At 32.9% G+C, this 24,013-nt stretch overlaps 2 protein-coding genes and 1 pseudogene across 5 annotated transcripts in view; all 3 read right to left on the minus strand.

Annotated features, from left to right (window-relative positions):
* Positions 1 to 24,013, minus strand: part of LOC144856537 (small ribosomal subunit protein mS25-like) — a 125,301-nt gene that overhangs the window by 34,777 nt on the left and 66,511 nt on the right. The gene's annotated exons all lie outside the window — the stretch shown is intronic.
* Positions 1,625 to 3,236, minus strand: LOC144855253 (uncharacterized; annotated as a pseudogene).
* Positions 3,555 to 24,013, minus strand: part of LOC144856508 (uncharacterized) — a 31,944-nt gene continuing 11,485 nt past the window's right edge. For 2 of the 4 annotated variants that reach the window (XM_078714514.1, XM_078714513.1), the window contains exons 11-19: positions 23,276 to 23,393; positions 22,276 to 22,714; positions 20,723 to 20,900; positions 18,404 to 19,844; positions 16,425 to 18,189; positions 15,359 to 15,452; positions 13,693 to 14,814; positions 12,901 to 12,974; positions 3,555 to 8,466 (exon numbers count right to left, since the gene is read on the minus strand). In XM_078714514.1, coding sequence (XP_078570640.1) covers positions 4,161 to 8,466; positions 12,901 to 12,974; positions 13,693 to 14,814; positions 15,359 to 15,452; positions 16,425 to 18,189; positions 18,404 to 19,844; positions 20,723 to 20,900; positions 22,276 to 22,714; positions 23,276 to 23,393 — 9,537 coding nt within the window. In that variant the 3' untranslated portion in view covers positions 3,555 to 4,160. The remainder of the gene's footprint in view (positions 8,467 to 12,900; positions 12,975 to 13,692; positions 14,815 to 15,358; positions 15,453 to 16,424; positions 18,190 to 18,403; positions 19,845 to 20,722; positions 20,901 to 22,275; positions 22,715 to 23,275; positions 23,394 to 24,013) is intronic. The other 2 variants (XM_078714515.1, XM_078714516.1) reach the window with 2 other exon arrangements.

Genomic DNA, 24,013 nt, shown 5'->3' on the forward strand with positions numbered 1-24,013 from the left:
ATACTAAATATTTCTTACAAAAACGCCGCTCGACTATTTGACAGTTTTAATTATTGCTTTTCTTCGGTAATTCTGTTTTTTTTTTAAATTGATATTCTATTTAAAAACATATTCAATTCAATTATTTTTGTTAACAGAAGCAAACATTTTGTGTAACGTAAATATAGTCTGAAATGAACAAAGTCCGTGGCCTACTGTACAGAACACAAATATAAAACTTCTGTATAGTACTGTATTCCGGGGTGGGGTCGTTACCCCGACCCACATACCCCAACATCTAAGTAAACAAATTTGTTTAAATTTCCAGCCGCCGACAATTGTACTCACTAATCAAACAATTCTTCATCTATAAGTTTCCGCGTGATACAGTTGAGTTAACTAATGATTCCGTCGTCCTCTTGAATAGAGAGTTTACGAAACACGACGGGAGCTCAGACAACGAGTGATTGACAGTGATAGCCCCGCCCACTGACGACACTGCGCCTGCGTCAGTAATTTCACCAGAAGTTGTCGTCTGGTCGAAGACAACATGCTGTTCACAGTGTACGAATAAAAAACACAAACAATGACTTCTCAATTAGCTGCCCAAAGTATGTATATTTGGTTATGTTTATATTTAAAATGATTATCAATTAAATAATGGGATCCTAAATAATGTTTGCATCGATTTTTAATTTATGACCTGATTTAATAATAGATAAAATTATCACTTAAAATAAAGTTCCCTCTGCTGCCTAAAAGTAGGCTAGAATAGGTCTACCTACTAGACCTAGCCCGTAGTAGGCGCACCTATGCTAGTAGCTATCTATCTAGGCCTAGGCTACTAGGCCTAACTAAACTACGGCCTATTCTATGCCTAGTCCTACATAGGCCTATACTAAGTCACTAACTAGGCCTAGCTAGGTAAGTAGCCTAGCTAGGGCCTACTAACTTTCTTAATTAGGCCTAGCTAGGTAGTAGTAGTAGGCTAGGCTAGGCAATGCCCACTCTGGTCTAGTAGTAGGCCTAGGCTAGTACTAATAATAGTAGCTACGGTAGGTCATACCAGTAATTTTTCATCCAGTCCTGTCTACATTAGTTATACCTCACATTTGTTCCATCTAAGTTGAAGTCAAAAGATGGTGAATTATTGTTTGCAATGTCTTTCCATACTTTTCCACGTTGCTGTGTTCTTTCTCTGTACTGGAAAGGATCCAGCGTAATCATCTCCTTCACTAGCTGGTCATCCTTTTCTGGAGACCACTTTGTACATTTAGTGCTTAGTAATATGTTTATTTAAATTACATCCAAACACCATGAAGTATGGTCTTGTGATATTTCTCACGACTCAATAAATCAATTAGCATTTTCTATATCAGACCCTCATAGGTCATGAAGTTTAATAATAAAAGTGTATATATAAAGTAATTATAATTGTGCAATATCTGTAGTAAACATTAATGTGCAATATAAAATTTAAACAGTTTAGTTAATTTACAGTACTATAAATGCATTTTTTTTTATTGTTACAGCATGAAATTATATATTTTTCAACTAATTGCATATACTGTAATACACATTGTAAATAAAAGTGTATAAATAAGTAATTAGTAAATATGAAATATTTAAAAAAATGCAATAACAACTTTTAAAGTGAACAATATTATACGGTATACAAAACTTACTGAGTAATCTTAATGGATTACTGTATTAAAATTAATAATATTTAAACATTTTAAAATCATTTTTGTTTTATTAAAACTTGTATTGCTTGTGTAACTTATCGAAAATATTCCTCAAGGGCAGGCGGATCGAGTTGAAAGCTTCTTGACGTAATATTGCCATAAAGACAAGTGTGGGCATTTGTCAACAGACAACAAACTACATAGATTTTCCCAATTGCACTCAGGCCTATTTTTTGTGTTTTCTTAAAGTCTACAAATTTCCAGTTTTCTACAATGTCTCTAAACAGCCATCAACAGATACTCTAACCTGGCTCATAGATCTGTTGTAGTCAACTTGAGCCTGTGTTAAGTTTCCTTTAAAAGGAGCCTGTAAATGAACACGAAGGGGGTATGCAGGGTCTCCATAGATACAAAGGGGATCTCCATTTCGACATACAGCATTGCGTTCTAACTTGTGTAGTAGGTTTGATTCCCTCAACATGAAGGCATCATGACGACATCCTTCGATGGGTCCAAACAGATTTGCTATAAGTCCATTTGGCGTGACGACTGATTGAAATTTTAATGAGTGAACACGCTTATGACCATTATAAACTATTCTTTGATTTTCTCCGGGCCTGCAAATCGGACGCACTGTCCCATCCACGAAACCCCAACAATTGTCAAGTGCAGCACCGGAACTGTGTATTGCAGCAGCAAAACGTTCCATATTGCCTGGAGATAGCCAAGGCTGATCAAAGCAATTGCTAAAGAGATGCTCAAATCTGTTGTATGTCATTCAGAGCCATATTGGTTATCATGCATAGTTGGGGGATGGGCCTGGCAAACATTGGCACCATATCAATGTACCTGCATGGATATGCAAGTCTCTTAAGCAAAATGCACAATGTTTCAATGCCAGTAATTTTAAGTCCATTTACACATCTAATTTCATCCTCTATCCGTAGAGCTCTCTGCAGTCTGTAGATATCTTCTTTTTGAAATCTTTAAATAAAAATTAAAGCTGTGACTAACTTGATATTAAGGATAGGCCTAGGCTATTATATAAATATGTATGTGTTAATGAATAAAATATCAACAATAGTATGACCAACAGTCAACTTGGTAACATTAATTCAGACACTAATTTATCTCTAGACAAGGTTAAGTCTAGTTCGCTAGTATAAATAATAAATGCCTACTTTCTAGCCTAGGCCTACAAATAAATAATTAATTTAATTTTAAATGTTGTTAATTATCAAATTACACTACTTGTATTAGTAATGAACCTATTGATGTAAATTCAATTGAATTTAGACCTACTATCAGCTATTTGCTTTCATAAAATATAGGCTTTACTAGATTCTTACTTAGGCCCTATGATTGGTTGGTGGAGACTTACCTGAAAAACGCGTTGCATTCGTCGTCATTGTACGATGCAAGATTAAAATTATTGTAATCTTTGTACTGTACATTTATATTATTGCTTTTATTAAAATCATACAAAAGTAAATACTCCTCGGGGTCAATTATATCATTGTAAAGTGCGATATTTAATGCATCTTGTAGGAGTAAGGGTTGTAAGATATCCATGCGTAAAGGCAAGCAGACAAGACAATTGATTCTTGTGCGGTATAAAACGGTTCAACGGTACAACCCATGTTTGATGGAGAGGGAGCCATCAGGGTGGGTGGTAAGATACCCATGCACAGAGGCAAGTAGACAAGACAATTGATTCTACAAAAAAAAAGTTTTATTTAAAAGATAATAATTTTCAGACAACATAAAAATGTTATACACACGAGATAAAACAATACGCTCAATGAATGGTGATAGTCTATACACACCACGTAAACAAATACAGTATATTTACAGAAATAAAAAAACATTTTCTCAATGGTTTTTTATAGCAACAACTTAAGTACGACAATTGTATTATAAGGGAAAAGAGTGAGATTAACATACTCACTCTTGTCTGATACTATACGCTACAGTAGCTACACCACTGTCTGGAATACAGCAACTTGGTCAATTAAACTGCAAATGTCATAAAAACCGAACATTAATAGGCATCTTCTGGGAAATATGAATTTGTGGATAATTTTACAGAGCATTGGATAATGCATAAAATATTATGTTTGAAGCATAATTGCAATAGCATGCAAACGTAACCATAACCATAAACAAAAGAAAATTAATGTAATCAAATTAAACAATAACAGTACTGTTTATTGTGTTGGTAAAGTTAACATATATTTAGAAAAACCTTTGAAAAAAAAGAAGGAAGCCCTAGTGATATTTAACGCTTTGTTCATCTTTAAGAATAAATATACTGTACCGATAAACCATATGAACAGAATATAATTCGAAATAATCAATCACTTGCGCTTACATCCCTTACATCCCTCGGAGTTTGTCTTTTATAATATTTATTATTAATGTTATTGATAAATACTTATCGTTATAAATATAATAATATACTAGTGGCCATTTCATCGCAATCTATTATAACCATGGTTAATATGCATGTCGCCATGTTGATGGACCATATGTTGCAAGATTTTGACATTGTTGATTGTTATCATGCATGTCTTGGTCAAAATGAAGATTCTGCTGGTTCGGTTGACAATTTGAAATATTTTGTGGAATCTCAAAATTGTGTTGGTTACCATACCATGGAGCATTCAGATGGTTGTTGGGTATATCAAGTTCATTGTTGTTTTCCTGCTTCGTGTTAGGTTCATTGCATCGGATATTTGTTTGATTATGCATTTCACTTATTTGGTGGTTGTCATTGTTTAAAATCAGTTCAACATTCTGCTGCCGGAGTTCTACGTTCTCAATAACTATTCTTCCATTTTGATATAAGACATGTTTTTCCACATTTCGTTTATTACTCATTATATGTTGATTGTTGTGAGGTTCAGTATGTGGATGAATCTGTTGGGGGATATTAGACCCATTCGGTGTATTATTCATCATTCCACCACATTGGTTAGCTGGCACCTCAAATTGTTGATGGTTGTCGATCATCGACATTTCCGGGTTATTGTTTATTAGCATTCTCTGTTGATTGTTGTTAATTATTGCTGTCAGTTCTTGTTTTAAAAGGATCTCAATTTTCTGTTGAGTTCTTAGTATTCCAGTTTCAAGTTGATCTCTATTTACTGATATAAACTCATTCATCACTGGTATACATTGTTGGCTGTTGACAGGTTGATCCATAATATGAAAGTTTCTAATACCTCTTTCTATTTGCTGGTTACCATGTATTGACATATTTTGTTGGCTTCTTGGATCACCCGTGAAGGTGTGTTGGTTGATAGGTATTGACATACACTGTTGGTTTCTTGGATCTCCACCCATTTGTTGCTGGTTGCCATGCATTGGTATACACTGATGGCTTCTTGGATCTCCAGCCATGTGTTGCTGGTTGTAATGCATTGCCACACATGGTTGGTTTCTTGAATCTCCACCCATTTGTTGCTGGTTGCCATGCATTGGCACAAATGGTTGGTTTCTTGGATCTCCACCCATTTGGTGCTGGTTGCCATGCATTGGCATACATGGTTGGTTTCTTGGATCTCCACCCATTTGTTGCTGGTTGACATGCATTGGCATACATGGTTGGTTTCTTGGATCTCCACCCATTTCGTGCTGTTTGCCATGCATTGGCGCACATGGTTGGTTTCTTGGATCTCCACCAATGTGTTGCTGGTTGCCATGCATTGGCGCACATGGTTGGTTTCTTGAATCTCCACCCATTTGTTGCTGGTTGCCATGCATTTGCATACATGGTTGGTTTCTTGAATCTCCACCCATTTGTTGTTGGTTGACATGTATTGGCACACATGGTTGGTTTCTTGGATCTCCACCCATTTGTTGCTGGTTGACATGCATTGGCACACATGGTTGGTTTCTTGGATCTCCACCCATTTGTTGCTGGTTGCCATGCACTGGCACACATGGTTGATTTCTTGGATCTCCACCCATTTGTTGCTGGTTGACATGCATTGGCGCACATGGTTGGTTTCTTGAATCTCCACCCATTTGTTGCTGGTTGACTTGCATTGGCATACACTGTTGGCGTCTTGGATCTGCACCCCTTTGTTGCTGGTTGCCATGCATTGGCACACATGGTTGGTTTCTTGGATCTCCACCCATTTGTTGCTGGTTGCCATGCATTGGCACACATGGTTGGTTTCTTGGATCTTCACCAATGTGTTGCTGGTTGCCATGCATTGGCACACATGGTTGGTTTCTTGGATCTGCACCTATTTGCTGCTTGTTTCCATTCATTGGCATACATTGTTGGCTTCTTGGATCTGCACCCCTTTGTTGCTGGTTGCCATGCGTTGGCACACATGGTTGGTTTCTTGGATCTCCACCCATTTGTTGCTGGTTGCCATGCATTGGCAAACATTGTTGGCTTCTGGGATTTCCACCCATTCGTTGTTGGTTGCCATGAATTGGCACACATGGCTGGTTTCTTGGATCTCCACCAATTTGTTGCTGTTTGCCATGCATTGGCACACATGGTTGCTTTCTTGGATCTCCACCCATTTGTTGCTGGTTGCCATGCGTTGGCATACACTGTTGGCTTCTTGGATCTTTACCCACACTTTGATGGTTACTATGCATGTTATGTTGCATAAGTTGCTGGTTACCATGTGCCGCAAAGCGCAGTCGATTGCCTGCTCGAATGTGGCTCTTTTGTATGTTATGTCTTTTGTATATAGATCTGCTTAACCTGGAGAACTTCCATGTTTTATATTTATCTTGTACAGATTTAGAATGACGAGACCTATCAATGGTGTGACGTACTTGGGCACTATTATGATGTCGATACTTTTTAGCCTGAATATTCTGTCTATCATATTTAATCCTTGTTGCTCTAATTTTGTGTTCACTACCTCTGTCTTTAGTGTCATGACCTTCTTTATAATTACTCCAACACTTTTCTTTAATTGAATCAACAATTGGTTTGCTTTTTTCCTTGAATCTGTAAGCCTTATCACTTCTCAAATTTGAAACCTTTTCTTTTTTTACCTCGTATCTATTTTTATCATTACGTGGATGGTGTTTTATTGATGTCATGTCATCTTTTTTTGTGATTTCATCATATCTTCTAAAATTTCTTGTTTTAAAGTTATTTTCTTTTTTAACTATGACACTTCTTAACACATCTTGTGTTTTCTTTCTAGCTTTTTCACTAACTTCAACTTTCCTAATTGGAATATCATTAGGTCCCTTTGTAATTTTAATTTGAATATCTTCAATATGTCTACGTCTGTGATCACTTTCATTACTTGTTTCTTGTTTTCTGTTGTGCAGTTTTTCACCAGCATCAACTTTTCCACTTTCTTCAATATCATGCCTCCTTTTAGTAACATGTTTATTTTTATCCTTACTTTCAATGTTGCTAATTACATCGGTTTCCTTTTTTATTTCTCTTACCGTAGTGCGGTCATCAATATTCACTTTTCTAGTCTCAGCTTTGCTGTGCATATTTGTAACTTTAACGTGAATATCTTCAATATGTCTACGTCTGTGATCACTTTCATTACTTGCTTCTTGTTTTCTGTTGTGCAGTTTTTTACCAGCATCATCAACTTTTCCACTTTCTTCAATATCATGCCTCCTTTTAGCAACATGTTTATTTTGATCCTTACTTTCAATGTTGCTAATTACATCGGTTTCCTTTTTTATTTCTCTTACCGTAGTGCGGTCATCAATATTCACTTTTCTAGTCTCAGCTTTGCTGTGCATATTTGTAACTTTAACGTGAATATCTTCAATATGTCTACGTCTGTGATCACTTTCATTACTTGCTTCTTGTTTTCTGTTGTGCAGTTTTTTACCAGCATCATCAACTTTTCCACTTTCTTCAATATCATGCCTCCTTTTAGCAACATGTTTATTTTGATCCTTACTTTCAATGTTGTTCATTAGCTTAATCTCATTTTTCATTTCTCTTACCATGGCGCTGTCTTCCATATTTACTTTTCTAGTCTCAGCTTTGCTGTGCATGTTTGTAACTTTAACTTGAATATCTTCAATATGTCTCCATCTACGTTTTTGATCACCACCTTCACTAGAACTTCCTGTTTCCTTTTTTCCATCAAGCAGTTTTTTCTTTCCTTGTTTGTTTTGCTTCTTAGCATTGTATTTATCTTCATTTTCACAATAACTTTTGCATGCACCATCATTGCTGTCATTTGGTAAACATGTTTCATTCTTGATGTAAACTTTTTTCACATCTATTACTTGCTCTTTGTCTTTTTTGATTTCTTTTTTAATTATTTCTTTACAGTCGGTTTTGCATCTGCCAAGCATGGTTCGCTTTTGGTCTTCTTGAAAAATCATTTCAGTGTTACCATTTTCTGTACCTTTGCATACAGTGTTATTATTGTCAGCTGGTAAAAATGGTTCAGTTTTGATTTCTTTTTTCATATCAATTTCCTTGCCTACCCTCTTTTTTATAAAATTACACTGTGGACTAGGATTTGTTATCAGATCTATACATTTAGTTTTGCGCCTACCAAATATCTGTATGATTCGATCACATTTTTGGTCTTCTTGAACAGCAATGAAACCATCTATTGTTTCAGTATTGCCTTTTTCTGCAACATGGCTTGATTTGTTAAAGATTGTAACTTCTACTTGGCATTGTTCCGTTTTAACCAAGTTTTTGTCAATTAAATTTGCAGACTTCAATTGTGTTCTTGATAATTTACCATTTTCACTTTGTTTCCACTGAGCGTGCTCTGTTTTCAAGTCGGATACACATGCCTTAGTGTTTTTTTCTGCTTGACCATTGTTACTGAAAAATCAGAGAAAAATCATGTTAATCGGCATAATTATTTTTTTTAAACATAACAATAATAAAAAAATATTTTTGCATACTCAATCAACTAAAATTATCACTATTCCTTCAATCAAGAAAATAAATGTTAAATTCCAATATGATGTATAGCTTCTTAAAGTGTTAATTCTTTATAGCTAAACAATGAATCTTTGTGATAAAAAGTGTGATCACTTCCAAAATGATGTTGAATAATTATTCTGAAATATTCTAATTTAGTACAGATTCTCAATGCTTTTAATTTGTTATGCACTTAAAGTAAAAGAGAATTTGATAGTTAACATTATAACATGGCTTCAAGGATGTAGCCAATCAAACGCGGTGAAATGAGTCATGTGTGCGCTCTTTATTTTTTCACTATCATGCACGGGAGTGTAAAAAGTGCGCAGCAAAAAAGCATAACAGCACGACTGCAGGCAAATCGTATACCGATCACGCTGTACGATTTACGAGTACGAACCAGGTCCTGCACGATGGCTCAATTAAAAAACAAACACACACCAATCTTCTACATTCTGCTCTAGACTAGACCTAGGCAGACAATGATTTGGTCGCCGAGCAGTGGTGCTTGCCGTGTATAAGGTATAAGTAAAAATAGTTCATAGAACCATGTTATACAACAAGTAATGCACAAGTCTAAATTTGTACGTTAGTTGAGATGCGGCGCACTCTCAGGTATTCACAATGTCGTGCAACATGCACATGTCGCAACCTGACTTGTGAATTATTTGTATACTACTGTTTAGGGTATGTAATTACAACTGACTTACTTCAAATCTATAGTGGTAATTACATTTTGTAGAATGTTTCTATTAGCATGTCACTTTAAAAATATAAAAAATATAAAAAATATTGTTTATAATTAACCTGTTAATACTTTTAACACAGAAAAGACACTATCGTGTTTGATACAATTCTGAAATAATTTAATAGTATGAAATTTCAAGAACGAATTCTGAAATATGAAATGGATAATACAAGCACAATACTATAACAACATAACAACATACACATCTAAAATACTGATGCAGAACATGCAGATGTGAAATATTGAAGAAATAATAATACAAACATAAGTAAATATTCATAAACAGCAAAATGATTTTTTTTTAAAAGCTATGCAAAACATAAATGGAATGTTTATAGTAAGGGAAACATGTAACTCGCATGTTATTGGTAAACATGTAAATGCATGGTACATGTTAATTAGTAAACATGTTAATGATGTAAATGGTAACATTTATCAGATGAATTATCAGCTGGTAATTATGGTAAACAAAATATATATTTTTGCTGGATTCTGTAAAAAGTTCTACTTAAACAGGTTCATCAATTTTTGCAGTGAAAAACAAAGCAAACTGTGAAAATTGTGCAACATGCCCTAATAACAAATATTTAAAATTATATTAGACAGGTCCAAGCCAAGAAAAAACTGCCATTGTCAGTGGATTTGTCATCCCAACACTATACTTTACGAAATGAGCTTGGGGGCCACCCCGATTTTTTCCCCAAATTCAAGATGGCGGCCAAAATCCAAAATAGCTGCCAATTTGATCTAAATTTACAATGCCTGCTAAAAAAATGCCCTTTAAAAACTTTTTAGAGTGGATATTTCATCCTCAGCACATATAATATTGAGAAGTTATAGTAGGGTCTCTGAGACACCACTATAAAGAACAAAATATTTTGAAGTTTTAGTAGGGTCTCTGAGAAACCACTATCAAGAACATAATATTGAGAAGTTTTAGTAGGTTCTTTGAGACACCGCCATTATAGTTCCTAGTTCATTTTATTTGTCCAAAAGGAAATTCATGTTGACACACAATTGCTCAAAATTAGTTGAAGGTTAGTAACACAGAAAATGACAATAATATTTTTTTTAAAAAAACAGAGCTACTAAATTACTCTGATAAACAATGAATGATTAAAAAACCTGATTGAATGTGTGGAATAAAATATTAAATTAAGGAATCGTTTGTTCAACCTCGAGCAGTCATCAATCGCCTTCCAGATCTTAACCATTGATAATCACTATGAGTGGATGGGCCTTGTCTTTCATTATGATACTAACTTTATCATAAACTTTAACATTACAAACATCATGATTAAAATTGTCTGATTAATAATTCTACATGCCCTATTTACTAAACATTGCACATTCTTTGGGTCTGATTTCCTTAAAGATGTATTGTCCCTTGAAACACAAAAAATGAAGGTCAAAATATTCTAAATTTAAATTGGCCCTATCAAAGTAATATTAAAGTTATTCACTTTAAGTCGAAAATTTGAGGCAAAAACAAAAATTTTACGTAATTAACAGCTAAATTAATTTGATAACATTTCGTCTGGAAAATCGAAATTGAAAAAGTAAACAAAGATTTCAAACCATGAGTATACATTATGCATGATGCTAATTAGGATTGTTTACAACTCGTCACGGTTGAGAAGGTGTTTTCACACAGATCGCGAGGAAAATTTTATGATTATGCATACAGAGTAGCCAAATAAGCCCGTTGCATTATGAGATATGTTTTGATCGAAAACTTTGACTGGAAGTCAAAGTTTTTTTTTTTGAACCAAAAAACGTCTGTATTTCAGTTAAATGATTTTTTTCCGCACTAATTTTTGGTGAAAGTTAATAACTATTATGATACTTCAAAATGACCCAATTTTTTTTCGAAATCTTTTTTTTTTTTTGGGGGGAATTTGACAAAGGGACAATACATCTTTAAGCTACTGAAACAGCTATAATTCAAAACACTTTGCATAACCGACTTATAAAAAAGACCTAGTATTTGTCAACATTTAAATGAGTTTGATTTTCTTAAATTACCATACCTAGATATTTATACTTGGATACAATATTGACAAGTTGTAATCAACTTTCTGTTTGTTGAAAAGAGAGATCTTATTTATCTTCTCGATATTGTGGGCGGTCTCTTTATTTCATAAAGTATAGTGTTGGGATGACAAATCCATTGACAGCAGTTTTTTCCTGGTTTGGATCTGTCTATGTGAGGAAACAATAACACAAGACTTTTGCATTAGAAACAAAGATAAACTTAATCCATTAATCAACAACATACTGTTTATTACAAAACACAATCTATTTTTTCATTTGGCTTTTTAAAGAACACATTAGTAACAAAAATCACAGAACCATGCAGAAAACCATCAATACATTATTAAAGTGCGGATGTCTGCAATTTACATCTACAATACAGAACAGATCAAAATGCGCTCAATCAAAGTTGTATACCTTCAACAAAACTAAGCGTTTGCAACCTTTAAAACATTCTTCTGTAAAAATAAGGTATGTAGTTTTTAAGAGTTTCTTCATATAATAATAATAATTAATAATCACATATCATTAAATAAAACAATATAAGAACCCTTTTAGTTTGTAAAGCCCAGCCTATTTTTTTTTTTTTTTTTGCCTTATATTTCAAAGGTATTATTATAAAGGCAAAGAAATTAGTGTGTATTGCAGAACTATTGTAGGATGATAACTTGTATTCCTAATAAAATTCCTCCAAAAGTTTGATAAAAGCAAGATCCAGGGTGGGCACAATCATCAGCACAAATCTGTATTTTTTTCTATAATTTCAGGCAATACTGCCTGCATTTAGGCCATTGACATATAGATCGAAAATATTTTACTTTTTGATCATAGTGCACTTTTTTTATACAAATCTGTATGTACACGTACTTCATACAAAATTGGTGAAAAAAAACTGTATACTATCAATAAAATCATTTTTAATCAAGGATAAAAATGAGTTCTTTCATTAACTATGATAAGTTTTTTATCCTCTAGTAGATATACAATTGAGTACAGTATACTGTGTGCAAATAATATCTAAATTTGTTGAATAAAGGATTACCAAAATTTATTTCCAAATACAATATTTAATATTATTATATCGAGTTTTACCTTCACCAAAAACTTATTAAATTGTTTATGAAGTTGAACATAATTTGCATTTTTTTAAATGCTGTAAATGCAAAATTGACAGAACATGGTATAATTTAGATATATATATATATATATATTATAAATATATTTAGATACTTAAGACATAAGAAACTAAAAAAAAGCATTGAGAACCTTTGGTTTTTTCTAAATTGATTATTTGAAATAAAACATTTTGTTGGAACAAGAGCTGTTAAATCTGTTCATGCCTATGCCTATTGTTTGCTCCTACCAAGATTGTGCTTAATATGCCAAATAAATATCATTATTATTATAAAGTTGTTCAAGATTATATAATTAATGTATTGCATTGTTTGCAAAAAAAATATGAAATTGTAAGTATAGCAAGGAAATGAACAGTTTGAGTAGTTTGTAAGTGTATTATCATGTGATCTGAGCAAGCAAGAACAAATCCTCACCTTGTATCTTGGATATTACTTGTGTTTATGCGACCCTGGACACTACTATCTAAGCCGAGAATTACAGATGTAACCTTTATCAAGAAAAATATTTTTTAAATTATTATGTACATGAATTATACTACTCTAATTTGAAAAAAGAATATACTGTATGTTTTCCATAACCACAAATAGATGTAGCCACTACCTTAATTTAGCCAAAAACTAAAGTGTATGTTATTTGTCGTAAGTTCTGGAAAAGAGCTTTATTTTTTAAGAGGAGATTATATTTGTTAGATCTGCTGACAAATGGTATTACATAAACATGGACATTAACAAAGTTGAGGTTCTCAGAAACAACAATTAAAGTCTAACGTTTAAAATCAAAGGTTCATCACCAGTGATTTCAATCATGTATTGGACAGCATCAAAATCACTAATGCATCAGCAAGATCTGGATTTGACTGCTTACATATCCATAAATAAAAACAACTCAACACAATGCTAAACTGTCAACCTCAAAAATGCGTATGCCATCTTATTGATATATGAGTTCAGTTCTCTAGAAGCAGTTCCTTAACAATCACTTTATTTGAGTAGTCATTCCATGCATTTTAGACAATGTAATGATGAACTCTGAATCATCATTTTTACACCTGGGTGGAGAGAGGAAACGTAAGTGTAAGCTTGCATATGGATACAAGCATGTGGCGATAGTTGGATTCAAACTCACATTCACAATGTCACAATCAGTAACCCAATTTCCAACACACTGCACCATACGCAGTTAACATAGAAATGAAGATAATTTACCTTTTGAACTGATCTGGCAGGATTTCCAATTGTTTGATTTCCGTTTAAACTTATTGATAATTTACACTGATCTTCCATTTGGTGACAACTTCCCAAATTAAGAGAGGTGGGATCCTTTTGAAAAATACCAATCATTTGTTGTGCTTTTGATCTTGACTGTGGTTTATTAGACCAACCATCAATCTCTTCTTGTTCTGGTGGATGAATAGAACAATTTGCTACATCAGCAACAAGGTTCAAGTTACACTTTGCATTGTTTACTTCTTTCGATTGAACAGATTCAAGACTATCTAATTGATAACCACTTTTTAATATAGATGCAGGTTCCTTCAAAGTAACATCGACCACATTCCGAGTTTCTGACCTTGATTCTTGTTTGGTATCAGAATAACCATCAAGCTTTTCTTGTTTGGATGGATGTATAGAAGGAGTCCGACTAGTTTGTATGTCAGAAACAAGTTTCAAGTTACAATGGACGTTAACTTCTTTTGATCGAACTGATATTGGACGATTCGAGATACGACTTTCAATTCGCTTCACACCAGTCTTTAAACTCTTACACGCTGCAGCTCCAATGACAGGAATTGGTGCTCCTTCGGCAACAACTTTTTTATTACAAGCAATATCATCCATCGGCTTTTGCGGTACCGCTTTTTCCTTGCTAATAAATATTGAACTTGATTTTGTCAAATTTAGTTTGATGGGCTTAATCTTTGGCAGCTTCTTGGTAGCTACGTTATCTTCATCTTTCACGGTGCAACCTTTTCTCTCTGGTCCATCTTTTAAGTCAACATTCTCATGGTCAGATAATGTTTTTGAATCAACTTCATGAAATGTTTTTACAAATGATTTGAGATCTCCTTGACTATGAGACAGAATTTCATCCTGAATATCATTTGAAATATTTGGTTTAAATTCCACTGCACTTGCTTTAGTAAAAGGAACAGCAGGTACATCATAATTGTACAATTCGTACAATTTTTTACATTTTTCCCGGAATGAACCAGACTCAAACGTTTTCTTACATCCAATCTTCTCTACTTCTTCAAAAAGTAGCTTATCTTCTATATCCGAGACAGACACTGTATCTGACGTTGTTTCAGTTGAACAAATTTCTACAACCTAGTTTTAAGATTAAATAATTTTTTGTTATTCAATTTCTATAATTGCTAGTATAGTTCAAAATAGAACAACCAGATAAAGTTCACTAGTTGTAATGTTTAACAATAGATAAAAGTAGGTGTGATTGCATGTATGGACAATATGTGCCATACATTACTTTTAGTTTTTTTTTATTTAAAAAAAATTTATTTACAGCATTTTGGAATGCTATTAAGTATTTTGTTGACTTGTTTTTGACATAAAATGTGAATATGACACCGCATTACTCCCCACAGGGTAAACTGGAAATGCCTGTGATTACACTCTTTGTTCAATTGGATTAACCATTTATTTAATCAGGTTTAATTAAGTGTATTTTCTTTGTTTCCACAATGATTAAACTTAATGCAAATGGTCAGATCATTCTTAATTAACATTCTATGGACAAAAAAATTGTCACTGCAATTTTTTAGTCCTGTATCTAAGATTCATTCAATTTCATTGTAGCTGTAATTTTTAATCTTTCTATTTATACTAGTTTCGTAGAGTGTATGAATTATGTTACCTTATTTTTGGATTTCATCTTTTTCCTGTGGACTGTAGACAGTATTCCATCAATCAAAGATTGACTCATATCATCACCATCTATGCTCACATTTCTAGCAAAGTAAACAAAATGCAATCATATAACAAATGTACTGATGGATACAGCATCAAGTATTGCACCACCAAAGAAACCAAATGACCAATGATCAGTTGAGGACAAGGAAATAGAGAAATTAGATTTCAGAAGAAAGATACTCAGAAAAATTAAAGAAAAACATCAGTTGAAAAGTAAGAGTACACAGAAACAGTAAAGAATGTAAGGAATGCCATTAGAGTAGTAGCAAATGGAAACATATTAGAAGGCGGAAAAGAACCAAAGAAATTTGAACAGATTGAAAAACTAAATTATTTAAAAGTTTTTGTGTTCATTGACATTAAACTTTTGGGAGATTTGTTGTACAAAATTTGAACAGATTGAAAAAAAAATAATAATAAAGATTTCATACAATAACAATTTTATTCTAAATGGTCACCTTTATTACCTCAGCTCACCACAGGTTATGTGCAGTCTAAAATAGGGCAAAGATTTTGTTGCGCAATTTGAGAAGCAAATCTTCACAATTTCAAGATTATTTCAGCCTGTATTATTACAATTAAATACGCTATGTGGCTATATTGAAACATATTATGTTAGAAAAGCCTGTGTATTAGAATTAGGTTATTACATCAATTTTAACTAAACTGATTTTGGTTGAAGAAAATGATTTGCACATTTTTAAAATATCAGTTGCACATTTAACGTGAAAACTGATTTTTTTTAAATTTTTATACATTTGATGGTGCCATTTTTGCACAAATGTGGTTGAGAGGAAGCATAAGAGAAGATGGAAAGATAAAATAACCAAATACACAAACACAGCAACAAGGACGAGAATGGCATATGATAGAAGAAAATGGAAATTGCTAGGGGAGGGCTTTACCCAACATGGATGAACACAGCCTGATGATGACAACCAAACCTTTAGACTTTATAACAAAATGCAATCTCAAATTAAGGATTTATACTAATTGCATTATTATCATACCTGTTCATATGTAAGCTATGGAGAACACATTTAACAAGTTCATCCTCTTTAGATGTAGCATTGGCCCACCAGTTCATACGGTTTATACCACAAATAACTTGTATGGTTAAATCATTTCTTCCTTTGCGTTTTACAATCATGTTAGGCCTTGATTGACACAAGGTCTTTATAAAACTCTTCCGGCCTTCTACATCACTGCTACTAGAGTCTTCATTAATACTGCTAAGGCGGTTTTGAGGCTTCTTTATTCTATGTACATTGTTATAGAAATGTAGTATATTCTCTTCACTGGAGTCAAAAGCACTGTCGGTCAAGGTATCTCTTTTTAACTTTTTATCCTTTTTCTCAGAAAAATAAGATGGTGCAATGAATTTTCTTTTAGAGATCAAATCTGTATTGTGAGTTGTCACAGAATGTATATGTGTTTCAGATGATTGACAATGGAGGGTTTGAAACATTTTTCCACTTGACTCATCCGACAATTTCATATGCGATTCTTCAGATGAATGTTCATGTTTAATTGGAAGTTCATATGATTGTCTAACTAGTTCTTTAGTTGACTGCTTCTCGTTCTTAGATGATGGTTGAACATCTACCTCAAACATCCATTTGTTTTGTTTCTCATACAAATGATGTCCTTCAGATAACTGTCTGATTTGATTTGTACATAATTTATTTTCCTCGTTACATGATTGATAACTGTTTACACAAGACCATGGTTTAATAGGTTGTTCAGATAAATGTGTAGTGTTCACCTCTGATGCCTGCCTGATTGGATGTAGAGATGATATACTTCCCTCTTTAAATGATTTCTGACTTTCCTCCTTAGACAATAGTTTATTTTGTTCGTCAGATAAATGTTGAATGTGTACACTAGATGATTTCAGATCTGAACATAATGTAGTTTTTTCATCTCTTGATCGTTGATTTTTCATTTCAAACAATTGTTTGTTTTGTTCCTCAGATAAATGTTGACTGGGTGCATCAGACGATTGCTTTAATAGATCTACACAAAATCCATTTTCATTCTTACATGTACTTGGTTTTTCTACCTCAGGTTCTTGTTCTTTAGCTACAAGTATACTGTTTACAGTTGACGATTGTCTGATTTGATCTGTTTGAAGTGATCTACTTGCATCCTTCGATGATTGTTCAGTTTGTACTTCTTCAGCAGAATGAGTAACTGTATTCTCAAATGAATTACACATAGATGGTAGTTCAATGCTTTGCTTATCAATTTCATATGTATGTTTACTATTGTATGTTTCATCAATATTCGGCTGGTGTTCCTCGTCAATATGTTTCTGCAATTCTTTAGACTTGAAGACGGATTGATCTGTAGAGTTTCTTTCTGTATCCCTTTTTTGTCCATCAGAGACTTGCCAACTAGAGATTCCTTCAAATTTTGAATCTGCAGTCTGGTCTTCAGAATTTGTGATTTGTTCATTTTCATGTTGAAATTTCTGGGGAATTATGGATTTCAATAACTCCTTTTCTGTTACTGACTCATTGACTTTTGACATTTCAACATGTTTCTCAAGGTATTGACTCTCTTCAATAGTATTTGAGATGTCCTCATTCTTGATAGCTATGCTTTTGGAAATTTGAGTCTCTTTACTTTCTCCAATTTTTACCTTTGTGGTGTTAGAATTATCTGCAGATTTACTGTTTGTGTCGAAGCAAAGGTATTTTGAATCGGCTTCAGTTGTTTTGGAGTTGTTCCTCCTCTTAGATTTGGACAATCCTACACCAGCATTCAGTAAACCTTTAATGAAAGAATATAGGCAACATTACAAACTATAGTTTCTGTAATTCTGTTTACTGTATGTGTATATTTTTCTGTACAATTCTAACCTTTTTGTTTTGATGATAAAATAGTAATTCAATGTATTTTTGCAATGAGTAAAAATGAAGCCAGAATTTTAAAAAAATATACGTTTTAATTATTTTCCTTAGACCAAGTCCTCAAAAGTACTTACATTTATGTTTTCCTCTATTAGAGTTATTAGTCTTCAATTTTCCATGTTTTGATTTTTGCTTGGATTTTATTGTGTAGGAATTTAGAAACTCTTTCATTTTGTCTACCTCACTAAGTTTATGACTTGAATGTTTTAAGGCAGTATTCAAGTATGCTTTCATATCTGAGGCTGCAGAAATAGTCTGACAAACTTCAAATGAACTTTTTTCTGAATCATCTTCAGACATCATTTTTACATTTTTTACTTTGTTCTCCTTGGATTTGCAAAATGATTTCACCTGCAAAGTTTCTTTAGAATAAATTTGCTTAGAAAGTTTCTTTAAATCATTTTCTGGTAAGTGCCTTCTTCTTTTACCTTTTATAGTGTTTTTGGAAATGTGTAGTTTATTATCTTTAGATTTACATGCACTAGGATTATTCTTACATTTTGATTTGCCTTTCACATTATTTCTTACATGCTGAAACTTGCACCTTTTGTTTAAAGGTTCTTGACCACTGGTTGAAATGTGGATTTGTTTCTTTTCATTTTCTATTTCTGGATTAACTGTTCTCTTATCTTTCCCTTCATTTAGTTTTGTAAGAGGATACGAAACAACAAGGTTTGGTAGGCAAATACTGTGTTCTGTAATGTTTAGATCTGGAACATTTGCAGGAGTGATTTGCGTATACTCAGGACCAGAATTGTGCTTTAGCATTTCAGTTGTGTTTACTGGAACAGTTGAAAGAGTATCCTTATCCAATGAAAAACATGTAACATCTGATTTTGTTTGACAGGAAAATGACTGTCTAGCACTCTGTGATTTGCTAGGTTTCTGTGAACAATCATTTAATGTTTCTGACACCTCAGAATCTGATAGAAACTCATAGTCCATGCCAACTGATGTGTAGTCATCAAAAGAATCGGTTGAATAATGTTGGGCACTTGAAGCTGTATTTGGTGGTGGGAAGTTGGTAAACCTCTCATAGGTAGCACAAAAAGAGTCACCATAACTGACATCAGAATTATTTACAACAGTTGAAATAGAATTATCTCTCGAACCAATATTGATACCGCAAGTAGCATATGGACCATTAAGCTGACTAGAATCAAGTCTATAAGTTTGTGAATGACTGCGTGCAGGTCTGCAAGGTAAGGCATTTACTGTTACATCCATGGATTTGGCTTTTTCTGTTATATCTGTAATTTCTTTTAATTTTGTAAAGACATTGTCAGGAATCTTCACTTTATCTAGTGCAAATGTGTTGGATGCATTTATTGCTAAAAATCCAATATTCTCAATAGTTGGCTCTGGACTTGCTGGTGAAAGGAATTCATCCTGTTGTGGATTAGTATGTGTAGGTGTGTTGATATTATCTCTACTTGACATCTGAATTTCTTCCTTCTTTATTTGATGTACAATATGCATACTTGGTGTGCTTGAATGAAATACAGGCTTGCCATTCTATGAATTTAGAAAAGTAAATAAACTTCAGAAGAAAAAATGAAATTGATTTTCAAAATCTTTAGTATTCTGTGCCTCCTCCTAGATACAATATATAAGATATATAAATATGTATATGCAGAGACAAAAGAAATAGTGGTAGACATGGAGATAAGAACATCGTTAAAATAGACCTGCTAGGTCCCCAGAAAATGTAAATGAGGGTGACTTATAGATGGTAAGGACAGAAAAATACATTTTTCTGTAATATGTTTTCCCCCTCTTCTTTATTGTAAAGAATTATTTTATTTTATTTTGGGTGAGGGTGATCCATCCATTAGGGACCCTCAGAGGTTCACAAGCCAAACATATACCCAAGATGCTCTACATAAACAAAGTCTTATTACAAGTCTTTGGAAGTGGAGTTGTAAATTTGTCCTTAGAAAAAATTCTGATATGTGACGGGACAGGACCCTTGGAGTGGTAGCCAAGCATCATAACCACCAAGCCACAATGTCTAAACTTTACTTACTTTACAATGCCCTAAGCAGTGTTTTTCGAAGAAAACTTATTTACATTTATTAAAAACTAAATTAGACTTTAATTTTCTACATAATTGCAATTAGAGATTAAGTTGTGTTGTGATTTTAAAATAAATAATATTTGTAATTTACAGATTCTATATTTCCAATTTTAGTATCAATTTCAACTTAAATCTTCTAAAAAATGTCAACGTTAAAAATTTGAATAATTATTATACAAGATCAATGGGAAAATTAATAAATGGGTCTTTGGTTCTAATCCTGTATTTTTCATGACAATGACACTTTCTTTATGTTGAGTGTTTTTGAAGAAATTGATATTTGACAATTTTCCTCAATAATATTAATTAAACAAACCTGAAGAGATTGTGGTGATCTTTGTTTGTTTGCTTTTAGTTGAGTAGTATTCTCAAGCTCCTCTCTTGCCCTATGCAATGCAAACAGCTGCTCTTGCAGTTGGCGCAGTTTTCTTCCTTGAGACTTAATCATTTCAGTGTCATTAGAAAAATCAACATTCTGTTCCTGTTCTTCTTCCCTAATGTACATTAATGAAACAAGATATAACTATGATTGGATATAAATTTAATAAACATGATAAATGTGTGAAAAAAGAGGACACATCTTTCCCAATGTGCATCAAAAGAACAATGATTGAATATAATTAATAAAATTAGGCCTAAAATGTTTAAAATTGCTAAAAGGCTGCTCTCGTCTTAACATATTTTTCTAGCCTAGAGGACGCTATAAAAAATCAGTCATGTTTGCAATTTAAATTTTAAAAAGACGTTTGACTGAAAGATGCTTACGATAAGCTAAGGGCAATGCAAGCTAAGTAGTTGATTAGGAAATGATTAGGAAAATTGCTTTTTAATTTTAAATGTGCTTTTCAAACAATTTCTACCTAAATACCCAAAAAAGACAGCACTACATAACAAATATGTTTAGGCCTTATGGCAATTATAATAGCAATACCGTAAAATAATGTAATGACAACACACAATTTTTAGAATAACAAAATGTCAGGTCTGAATAATTGAATACTGTAGTACAGAGCACATGTCTTCCCATGGTACATTACAGTATTAATGATAATAAACAGTGATTGATTGAATATAAAATAACATCTTTTTTTTCCTCCTCAAATATAGGTATAATGGTAATGTATTATATATAATACATGTATACATAGTGTTTTACTATTTAAATCATTGATTATTAGCATTCTAAAGTGTATTTATGTTCATTATAATATTACCCATTTTGACACCTAATCACTGTGTTGTACTGAATAATATATATGATTAGAATTTAATGAATCACTCTCTGTTTATAGGAGTTGTAACCACCTGATGTGTGCATTATTGCTCTTTTATTAAAATAATGCCTTAATTACTTTAAACTAATGCAGTAAATAAATTTTAAAAATCTGTAAAATATATGAATCTTTGTAAGACTGTAGAATGAAAAATGTTGCAAAATTAAAACTGACTTCTGTACTGTATCTATCATTATCTAGTGTAAAACCATCCCATACAATTTTGTTGAGAAAAGGAGATTTAGAAAGTAGACACCAATTTCAGGTCACATGACCACATAATTATGATCAATAAAAACCACTCCAAACAAAAATATTAGTAATTTCTAAAATTATAATTTTTTTGACATATTTAAAATTAAACATTTTCTTTCAACAAATATTCAGAACAGAACAACAGTGAAAGGCTTACTAATATGACTTTTGATTTCAATACACTTCAACAAAATACAGTATGCAGTTATTTTGAAACTGTTGAATAATAATTTTTCCCATGCTCACATATTTCTGAGTGTACATAAAATGACATAGTCTAGACTCTGAAATACTGTCAACTACAACATGCTGTTTAATATCAGACAATAAAGAAACTTACGGTGGTGCCCATCCACTCCCAAATGTACCATAATCAGAAGTGTCAAGAACTGGTGGAATAATAGGGGGTGACTTCATTTGAGGCTTGGGCGATAGTGATGGCCAAGACTCAACTGGACTCAGTTGAGGAGAAATTTCAGACACATTTTCTGATGGAATTGGATGTACTCTGTTAATTGAAGGATCAGTTGACAATGACAAGGCTGTTGGGTTGTTCTTCAACAGCCTGGGATCTTTTGTACTTTGTGTAGCCTCGCTTTGGTTTTGTTTATTAGCTGGCTTCTTTAATTGTTTCACAAGTTGTTTTAACAATTCTGTTTTTGCTTGCATTTCCTCGATATGTTTACATTGCTCAGTGAAAATCTTAACTAAGCGTTCTTGGGCGAATGGTATCTTCTTTGGAAATGGTAACAAACCATCTGCTTTATCATCAGATACATCTATAGATACAAATAAACTATGTGACCATTTCATTGAGATATTGTTTTACATTTGTTAAACAATTAAAAAGAAGCAAACGACCAAATCTGTCTACCAAACCCCTTACTTGATTTAATTTTATTTCCTTATTCCTTGTCCTTGATTTTTTTCCTTTTATTTTTGTTTTGAACTTGTTAGAATATGATAACTTAAAAGTAAACAGCTAGCATTTTATGCTTCATGTTATTGTATATTTCAGATTCAGATTTATTATTCCTTACGGAAATATGGAAATTCATGTCAGACTCAAGATTACAAAAACAAACAAAATTAAAAGTAAATATCAATAAAAAGAAATTAAACATTAACAAATACACAGATATAAAAAGACAAACTTTATAAAATAGTAGCAATAAAAAGGTCTTCATTTAAGGCATTATATGCATGAATGGAATGAGGAATGAATGTTATCAAATAATGATTCGTTTTGCATTATAAATATTAGCTTGCCTGACCGTAACAAGATCAATTCATTATACAGAGGGTAATCAATGTTAAGCAATATTAAATATATACTTTACCTTTCAAATTGCTCATCATCTTCGTCTTTGAAGAAAAGAGACAATAAAGTGCATCAGATGCTTTCTCAGAGGAATAGAAGAACAATTCATATGTCCCTGGCAATCTAACAACAGACACCTGTAAGAATAAAATAGTAATGAGTGAAATGAACATTAAAACACTGGGGTATATCACTATATGTCCGATAAAATTTACCCTTTCACTGCATATACTCGTTACTACTGGGTATATACAAATGTTGTGAAAATGTGTATATCGGGTATTACGGGGTATAGGACAACTAAATAATTGTTTTCTCCACTGTAACTCTCTCTATAGTTTACATATCAATATTTTGAAATTCATTCTTGTGTAGTAAAAATATCTTAAACTTTATGTGCCCACTATTGATTTATATATTATACCTAACATGTCCTTCCCAGGATTGACATCATGCATCACATTTCCATACCCCCGGGGGATGGGTTCCGATACTAAGTACATGAGTAACAGCCCCACCATGGTTGGGGATGTGACAAAGCGATTTTTGGAACTCAATCATCCCATCCAAACATTCAACATTTGTATACTACACCACCATCTTAAATGTTTTAGTGCAATTTATCACTACTATTACTACTTTTTGCACCAGTACACTTTTATTGTATTTGAGAACAATCTTCAATTTTGGCCCTAATAACCTATTAAAAGGCATGCATGAATTAACACTAAACTATTAATTGGTATACCACATGGAT

Source organism: Antedon bifida, chromosome 11, assembly GCF_963402885.1.
Source record: "Antedon bifida chromosome 11, ecAntBifi1.1, whole genome shotgun sequence".
NCBI lineage: Eukaryota > Metazoa > Echinodermata > Crinoidea > Comatulida > Antedonidae > Antedon > Antedon bifida.